The sequence below is a fragment of the Megalobrama amblycephala genome, linkage group LG14 (assembly GCF_018812025.1).
Source record: "Megalobrama amblycephala isolate DHTTF-2021 linkage group LG14, ASM1881202v1, whole genome shotgun sequence".
Taxonomy (NCBI): domain Eukaryota; kingdom Metazoa; phylum Chordata; class Actinopteri; order Cypriniformes; family Xenocyprididae; genus Megalobrama; species Megalobrama amblycephala.
In genome coordinates, this window is record NC_063057.1 from 33,978,783 (window position 1) to 33,988,395 (window position 9,613).

At 39.7% G+C, this 9,613-nt stretch overlaps 1 protein-coding gene across 3 annotated transcripts; it reads left to right on the forward strand.

Annotated features, from left to right (window-relative positions):
- The first annotated feature begins 936 nt into the window (after window positions 1–936).
- LOC125246084 lies at window positions 937–8,557 on the forward strand. Of its 3 annotated transcripts, XR_007179716.1 has the most exons (3): window positions 937–1,173; window positions 1,261–8,373; window positions 8,461–8,557. XR_007179716.1 is itself a non-coding variant. In XM_048156927.1 (2 exons), the coding sequence occupies exon 2, from the start codon at window positions 1,885–1,887 to the stop codon at window positions 7,984–7,986; it is 6,102 nt and encodes a 2,033-aa protein (XP_048012884.1). In that variant the 5' UTR covers window positions 937–1,173; window positions 1,261–1,884; the 3' UTR covers window positions 7,987–8,548. The 3 variants fall into 3 exon arrangements, 2 of the variants coding, with proteins under 2 accessions (XP_048012884.1, XP_048012885.1); XM_048156927.1 differs by having other exon boundaries at window positions 1,261–8,548; XM_048156928.1 differs by having other exon boundaries at window positions 1,292–8,547.
- Window positions 8,558–9,613: the final 1,056 nt, after the last annotated feature.

A 9,613-nucleotide genomic window follows, 5' to 3' on the forward strand; every position in this document is an offset into this window, starting at 1 on the left:
TCTCAGAAAACATATAAATAAAGATACTTTTAGATGTTTAATTGCTATTAGACCAAAATTGTCATTTGTTTTGCCTATAGATCGAAATTAGCCTGTGCACATTCTGACTCACTTTGCCAGCATGGGTCACAAATGATGATTGATGAAATTATGAAAATTGTAGATATACAATTGGTGTAAAGTAAACTGTAAATGTAAACTGTAAGTAAATACATCTGTGCATAACATTCACCTTAAATCATTGGATATTAAGTGTAAAGTAACAGTTTCACTGCTTTTATCTGATTTCAGAAGAAATTCCTAGTCAAGTCCCCTTTATATAGTGCTTAATACAGATTGTTTCATAGCTATACAGTGTAAACAGGAAAATGATTCAATGAAGCAAACAATTCATTTTGACTGTACAGAAGCTCTAAAAGAAAATAGTGTCATTGTTCAACTGAAGTCAGTTCAGTGTTCAGTTTATGCTGCAGTACATGCAGCTTTCCAGCATAGAGCCAAACTCAACAATGGTGCCCAGCATGCATTGCAACATGGATCTTTTTTATTTTAAATTGAGTACCACCATTGTTGAGTTCTGTATGATGAATGTTTGTCTATGCATGTGTAATAAAATTTCGCAAAATGTTTTTACATCCTTCAGAAGCAGTATCTGCTCACCTCCTCAGTATTTCTTCAGTGTAGTTCCACTATATTGTATAACCATAGATTCAGCTCTACAATCTGACTTGCATTCACATATTACAATTATGATGGCCACATTTTGCCATTCATCCCAATGTTAAAAGTAGTCTAATTTATCCTCTTCCTTGATACATGTTTTTCTAACACTGCTGCACAGATAAGAAGATAATTAATTTAATATTTATAAAGCCTAACCACCCAAACAAACAGGACACTGATCACCATAATGGTTGTTACTGCCACATTTGCGTTTCTATTCATTTTCTGTATTTTATTATTATTACCGTTAAGTGCCACTAGGGGCGCTGTAGCTTAAGAGCGAGCTTCGTATGCAGAGAAGAGGTTAATAAAGAAGAAGAAGCGATCTCTCTAGAGAAAGAAAGATGCATGACTAAAGTGTGGTCACTAAGCTAATAAGAGAAATAAGATCAACAAAAAGAAGAAGAAAAAGACTTAAACTAATTCCTCTCTCGGTACTCAGCCAACGAGGTATGTTTTGTATGTTGTATTTGTCAAAATAGTTTTATCTGTTAGTTTTCTTTCTTTAAGCTAATTATTGTTTGTTCTGTGCTTTAGTTTTCACGGTGTGTTTATGATCCTGACTAAGCTGGATTCAATAAATCCATCAGTATGAGAAAGCCACTTGTGTCTGTTGGTACCTGGAGGAATTACAGTGAAAACTCGTACTGATCTGCATGCGGGTGGAGGCGAGGCGGCATGATCAAAGGAGCAGCAGTCTTGCCACAGCGTGATCGGCACGTGAACAGAGCAGGGAGCGCGCACGGGACCAAAGCACACGATTTGAAGAGCAACACTTTAAGATAAGACAATAAGATTTGTGGACACTCATAAGTTAAGGGTTTGTCTAAACAAGGAAAACAAAACACAAGTTTATGGTTGATTAATCAAACTGTGAAAAGTGAAAGTAACGTTTTGCTATTCCTAGTTTTGTTTTATTGGGCTATTTGTAAAATTCTGTATTTTATGTGAACGGTTTAAATGTGAATAACTCTTATTCGAATACGTTTTGGGTATATTTAAGTTGACAGTAATTTAAGTTACATTCATATTACTGCATTAAGATTCAGTGTTACATTTTTATTTTATTCTGCCTTTATATTTTAACTGCCTGCAGTACAGGGATGACTTTTAGTTAACGTAAAGATTTTGCTGTTTAGTGACAAGTGACAAGACGTTAAAATGACTGATCCAAATATACCACTAAATAGTGCAGAACCCCAGATGCAGTCTGAAGAAACCCAATGTACTGATCTTAGTGAGCAGCAAGAATCAGTACAACTTAGAAGAAGTCAGAGAGTGAAAACACTCACAGAAAAGGGAAGAGAAATGCAGGATGAGAGGATTAAAGGACTCCAGCAAAGATTTAACTACAACTATGAAAAGTGGAGAACACGTGCAAAAGCATCCAAGTTACCCCTCTCTCAAACAGAACCCTTGAATAAAGACATACTTGAAGATATTATTGGTGATGTTAGAGGTCTTTGTGCAGATGTCACAAAAGTTTATGAAGAGTTACGTAAGCTCACCCCACCGGATCAGGAGTCACGTCGCAGAGTTGATCTGTGTGTGGAGATCTCAGGTTTCCTCGTGAATAAAGCAACCAGCCGATTGGAAGGAAAAGAGGAACAAGATTGGCCGGAAACAGGCTCCCTCTTTCAAACTGTAAGCAATAAGTCAAGCTCCTTCAACACCACTAAGAACTCATCTGAGCATTCACATAGATCCTCTATAAAACGTCAAGAAGCCGCAGCAGAAGCAGCAGCGAGTCAAGCTGTTCTCAAAATATTAGAAGAACAAGAAACGGAACAGCAAGAGATAGAAAGACTAGAAGCTGAAGTCAGGAAAAAAGCAGTAGAACAAGAAACATTGATTAGACAAAAGCGCTTAGAAAGAGAGACAGAAGAAATTAGATTAAGAATGCAGAGAGAAGCAGACGAAGCAAAGTTTAAGGCTCAACAAGAAGCAGAGTATGCAGCTCTGCAGAGAACACTTGATGAAAAGAAAAGAAAAGTACTGCACCTGGAAAAGGTCAAAGATCTAAAGGCAGCACAAGCAAAGATGCAGGTTTATGACCAAATGAGTGCAGTAGAAGCGCAAAAGATCGATGTAACAAAGATTAACAACGAAATGAAAGTCGCTGAACATGTAAGCTTCCCATCTCTGCTTAAACAAGTCATACCCCAAGCTGCAGTCACTCCTACAAGTGATGGTACATCAGATCTTGTTAAAGTGCTAGCAAGTGCATTAAGTGCTAGCCGTATCCCTGTTCCGGAACCTACTGTGTTTTCTGGGGATTCCTTAAGTTACAGTGACTGGAAGCTGTCATTTCAAACGCTGATAGACCAAAAAAATATCCCAGACAAGGAGAAAATATTCTACCTTCGGAGATATGTGAATGGACCGGCTAAGAGAGCGGTTGAAGGATATTTCCTGCTTGGAACTGAATCTGCATATGCTGCTGCCTGGAAGATTCTGGATGAAAGATATGGAAATCCATTCACAATCGCGAAAGCCTTTAGAGACAAACTGCATGCATGGCCCAAAATTACTTCAAGAGACAGTTTCGAACTAAGAGACTTTGCAGATTTCTTGCGCAGTTGTGAAGCTGCTACAGCTCACATCAAGTCATTAGAGATCTTGAATGACTGCAATGAGAACCAAAAGATACTTTCCAAACTTCCAGACTGGCTTGCTGCTAGTTGGAACCGCAAAGTTATTGAAATTGAAGAACAAACAAATCAGTTTCCCACTTTCAGCCAGTTTGTTGAGTTTTTATCGAGAGAAGCCAAGATAGCCTGTAATCCTGTTACATCTTTACAGTCACTTAAACAATGTGAGCCTAACAAATCAGACAAACCGAAGCTTACAAAACAGAAAGAAATTGGAGTTAAAACCCTGATGACAACTTCACAAGAAAAGATACAACTGGTATGTGTATTCTGTAAGAAACCTAAGCACAGTTTACACAAATGCAGAAGTTTTCTGGAAAAGGCTGTGTCAGACAGAGTCAGCTTTATTAAGTCAGAAAGGCTATGTTTTGGTTGTCTCAAACCAGGCCATCATTCGAAGAGCTGTACCAACCGCAATATTTGTGAAAGGTGCAGTAAAGGGCATCCGACTTGTCTTCATGAAGATAGAGTTAAGGACAAAGGAGAACAAAGGCAACCAATAGCTAATCTAAATCCAAGCAACGATAGGTCAAGTCAAAGCGACCGAGTTCAAGAACAAGTTACAGCCATGGCTACGACTAACCGAGTTGCAAGTCAAGAAAATAACACACAGACAGCTGCAATCATTCCTGTGTGGCTTTCATCTTCCACAAAACACAAAGAAGTTCTTGTGTATGCCTTACTGGATTCGCAAAGCGATACAACCTTTGTTCTCAGTGAAGTTGCAAAGTTACTAGAGACAAACCAAGAACCTGTTAAATTAGAACTGTCTACTATGTCTTCCCAGACTACAGTTGTTCAGTCCGACAGACTTCAAAATCTTCAAGTTCGTGGCCTTTACTCAAGTAAAAGAATCACTTTACCTCCTACATACACACGAGAATTCATTCCAGCTAACAAAGCTCACATTCCAACTAATGAAACAGCCAAAGCTTGGCCACATCTGGAACACCTTCAATCAGAAATCGCACCTTTGCAAGATTGCGAGGTAGGATTGTTGATCGGATACAACTGCTCACAAGCTCTTCTGCCGAGAGAGATTGTGTCAGGCAAGGAAGGCGAGCCATACGCTCAACGCACCGATCTTGGTTGGAGTATAGTTGGACAAACCAATCACTGCCTGAACTATGGAGATGCAATTGGAATTAGTCATCGCATTATTGTCAAGAAAGTCATCCCAGAGCTTAAGCCTTCTCTAAAGCTTCAGAACAAAGTCCACTATGTCAATAGGACAACAGTAAAGGACATCACCCCTTCGGACATTATCAAAGCACTTGAAGGAGACTTCTCTGAAAGAGCCATTGAGGGCAACCCTGTATCACAAGAAGATTTAAAGTTTCTCACAAAACTCAAAGAAAACATCACACAAAATGAGAGCGGCCACTATGAGATGCCACTACCGTTTCGTGACGAAAGACCCACATTACCAGACAATAGAATATGTGCAATGCATCGCCTAAAGTGTCTTGAAAGGAGATTAAAGAAAGACAAATCATATTACAATGATTACACAAACTTCATGGATGACATCATCTCAAGAGGAGATGCTGAAAGAGTCCCTGACAAAGAGTTGAATAACACTCCTGCATGGTATATCCCACATCATGGGGTTTATCACCCACACAAACCCGGAAGAATCAGAGTAGTATTTGATGCCTCGGCCAAGTACCAGGATACTTCTCTCAATGACCACCTCTTAACTGGTCCTGACCTGACAAACGCATTGGTTGGTGTTCTTTGTCGTTTCCGCAGAAGTTCTGTCGCATTCATGTGTGATATAGAGCGGATGTTTCACCAGTTCCATGTCACAAAAGAAGACCAGGATTACTTAAGGTTTCTTTGGTGGGAGAAGGGAGATTTGGAAGCATCACCATCAGTTTACCGTATGAAGGTCCATCTTTTTGGAGCAGCGTCTTCTCCAGGCTGTGCCAACTTTGGCCTGAAACACCTTGCTGCCCAAGGACAAGGTCAATTCAAAGAAAACACCATACACTTTATACAGAGAAACTTTTATGTTGATGACGGTTTGGCAAGCGTTCCTACTGAAAGGGAAGCCATTCAGCTCATCAAAGACTCAAGAGAGCTCTGTTCCAAAGGAAAGTTAAGACTCCACAAATTTGTGTGTAACAGTGAGAGAGTTATGTCCACTATTCCAGAAGAAGAGTGTGCCACAGTGAAAGACCTTGACTTGTCTTTAAGTTTACCACGCATTGAAAGAGCTCTTGGAGTTGAATGGTGCGTCACTTCAGACACATTCAAATTCAGAGTTCAAGTCAAGTTGAACCCCCTTACAAGAAGAGGTTTACTTTCTACTGTCGCCTCCATTTACGATCCCCTGGGGTTTATTGCACCGTTCGTCCTCTTGGGAAAGCAGATTCTTCAGCAAATGTGCAAGGATAAGGTTGGGTGGGACCACGAGCTTCCAGAGCACTTAAAACCCCAGTGGGAATCCTGGATTAAAGACCTTCCAAGTTTAGCTAACATGCAGATTCAAAGATGTTTCATTCCTACAGATTTCGGTCAGGTTAAAAGCTACGAGCTTCATCACTTCGCAGACGCCAGTGTCAATGGATATGGTGCTTGTACTTACCTGCGAGCCATTAACCAATCAGATCAAGTCCATTGTTGCTTGGTAATGGCCAAGTCAAGAGTCACACCTACTAGTGTCACAACTATCCCTCGACTCGAACTCTCAGCAGCAGTTGTTTCAGTTAGAGTCAGTGATCTACTCAGGACAGAACTTGAAATCCCATACGTTACTGAGTTTTTCTGGACCGACTCCACCGTTGTTCTCGGCTACATAAATAATGATGCCAAAAGGTTTCAAGTCTTCGTAGCGAATCGGATACAAAGGATCAAGTCAAGCACAAAGCCAGAACAATGGGCGTATGTCGCATCAGAGCAGAACCCTGCAGATTACGTTTCTCGAGGCTTAACCGCAGAACAACTGAAGTCCTCTGAATGGTTTGAGGGGCCAGCATTTCTCTGGGAGAAGAACATTCCTGATAGAGATGTTAAGGTGGGAGAGATCAGGGAAAATGATCCAGAACTTCGCAAAGCCTCTGTGTATACCATCAATGCAAAGGAAGAGCAAACCATTTTCAGCAGATTTGAGAAGTTTTCAGAATGGTCCAGATTGATAAGAGCATTTGCAATCTTGAGAAGAAGGGTCAAGGAACACAAGGGTGATATACAAAGGATCAAAGAAAGTACAACTTTGGAAGAAAGAAAACAAACAGAACTGTTTATCATCAAAATTGTTCAAGAGAAAGCTTTCGCAGAAGAGATAAAGAGTCTAAAATCAAAGAAAATAGTCTCCAAGACCACAAATCATAATCTGTACAAACTAAGTCCGTTTCTGGACGAAAAAGGAATCCTCAGAGTGGGTGGACGTTTGGGTCAAGCTGTACTACACCCGCATGTAAAACATCCAGCCATACTTCCCAAGGACAGTCATATTTCAACTTTGCTGATCAGACATTTTCACACGAAGGTTCAACATCAAGGTCGTGGAATGACTATGAATGAGTTGCGTGCAAATGGTTGGTGGATTCTTGGGAGCAGCCGTGCAGTTTCATCATACATCTTCAAATGTGTCAGATGTCGCAAATACAGAAGGAAAACGGAGCATCAAAGTATGGGAGATTTGCCAGTAGAACGAACTGAGTCTACCCCGCCTTTCACTTATGTTGGGATGGATTGCTTTGGACCAATATACGTCAAAGATGGACGAAAGGAGCTCAAGAGATATGGACTCATACTAACCTGTCTATGTTCACGAGCCATACATATTGAAGTAGTAGACGACCTGAGTACAGACGCATTTCTAAATGCTCTGCGAGCATTTATTGCAATAAGAGGAAATGTGCGTCAACTGAGATGTGATAGAGGAACCAATTTCATTGGGGCCCAGAGAGAACTCGCAGATCTCATGAAAGAAATGAATCAGGAGAAGGTAAAAGCGCTTGGATGTGAATTTCTCATGATTCCCCCTTCGGCAAGCCATATGGGTGGAATATGGGAAAGACAGATCAGGACCATCCGTAGTGTTCTTTCAGCCATCCTTGACCAGTCAGCAAAGAGACTCGACAGTACATCCTTGAGAACCTTGTTGTATGAGGTCATGGCGATTGTCAACAGTAGGCCACTTTCCATCGAGCATTTAAGTGATCCAACAGGTCCTGAGCCATTAACGCCCAATCACATCCTCACTATGAAGTCAACCATTGTTCAACCTCCTCCAGGAGAGTTTATGAAAGAAGATTTGTATCTTCAAAAAAGATGGAGAAGAGTACAATATTTAGCCAATGAGTTTTGGATTCGTTGGAGGAAAGAATATTTGCTCAACTTGCAACCAAGACAGAAGTGGAATGTACACAGAAGGAATCTGAAGATAAATGATGTAGTGCTTCTACAAGATGACATGGCACCACGTAATGAATGGAAGCTTGCCAAAGTCACTGATGTCTATCCAGGAACTGATAACAAAGTGAGAAAGGTTCGACTTTTGGTTAGTGAAAGGACATATGACAAGCATAGTAAACTTGTGACTAAGACAGTCTCATTAGAACGACCTATTCATAAGGTTATTGTTTTGCTAGAAGCAGACTAAGGGTTTGTGTTTATTTTCATGTTCAGTTTGTCAGACTGAGTGTAAGTCATAGAAATCCCACAGTAAGAGTTGTGAGATTGGTGGGAGTGTTACTGCCACATTTGCGTTTCTATTCATTTTCTGTATTTTATTATTATTACCGTTAAGTGCCACTAGGGGCGCTGTAGCTTAAGAGCGAGCTTCGTATGCAGAGAAGAGGTTAATAAAGAAGAAGAAGCGAGCTCTCTAGAGAAAGAAGCGATCTCTCTAGAGAAAGAAGCGATCTCTCTAGAGAAAGAAAGATGCATGACTAAAGTGTGGTCACTAAGCTAATAAGAGAAATAAGATCAACAAAAAGAAGAAGAAAAAGACTTAAACTAATTCCTCTCTCGGTACTCAGCCAACGAGGTATGTTTTGTATGTTGTATTTGTCAAAATAGTTTTATCTGTTAGTTTTCTTTCTTTAAGCTAATTATTGTTTGTTCTGTGCTTTAGTTTTCACGGTGTGTTTATGATCCTGACTAAGCTGGATTCAATAAATCCATCAGTATGAGAAAGCCACTTGTGTCTGTTGGTACCTGGAGGAATTACAATGGTGATATTTTGTTCAATAAAACAACACAACATCAGCAACTCTCAATAAAGCTAAACCTCTAGCAATAATAGTCAGAAGTTTTTAATTAATGATGTATTTTATTTATTTGCAGTTAAATTCCATCTAAGTCTGTGCAGCTGTACATCTGCTTGAGGGTTCATATACACAACAACTAAAAATAGAAAATTCCTTCATGTTTTTCTTGTACAGACATATTGCCTAAGGTAATATGTTAAGCCAATGAGGAATTTCTCCAAGTTTGAAAGACAGACTTTGATCATCCAATCAGGATTCAGCCCAGGAAAGGTGAGCCGTACACAGAAACTCAAGGTGATGAAGAAGAGGGGGAGAATCATGGCGTTCATGTATTCGTACACTGAGATTAATCATATCGGGAAATAAACAGTACATCTGCGGTATGGGCCCTAACAGGTGACAAATACCTATGGGAGACCAGGTTCCTTAAGTCAAGACGTACCAATAAAAGGGTTACAGCAGTATTATGCATGTCAGGCAAGTAGTTGGCTATGTCACTTTGTACAGAATAACTACGTGCCTATAGACTGAACATATAATGCACATGCACATGACGTCACTGTTTTCACAAATCTGCATTTTTGTAGTTTATGTTGTGTCCTTTAGTATTAAGTAACAGGACAAGTAGTTCTTTTAGGCTCTTTATTCAGCACATGTTGCATATACTCAGAAACACACTTCTCTTCTTTGATCATACTCAGCAATACTCAAGCATTATACTGCCACCTTGTGTTCAAACTAAGAAACACCACATTTGCCCTCTTGAAAGATTTCTTCATATCACAGAATACCTTTGTGAACAAATTCTCTTTTTTAGACTAAAACAATTACAACCTCACAATATTATTCTGTAAAGAACTTTAAGAAACACAAAATCAAGTAAACATTACTGTTTTAGCCCTTAGCACTGACTTAACTCTGTGAATGAAATCACACAACTTCTGATGCAGTTTCAAGCATTTATGACTGTTCACATGACTTACAGTATAATTCTAAAGTATGACAATTTTTGATGTA

What these genes read in the sequence shown, in the direction of transcription:
- LOC125246084 (XM_048156927.1), top strand. Translation starts at nt 1,885, where the DNA reads ATGACTGATCCAAATATACCACTAAATAGTGCAGAACCCCAGATGCAG.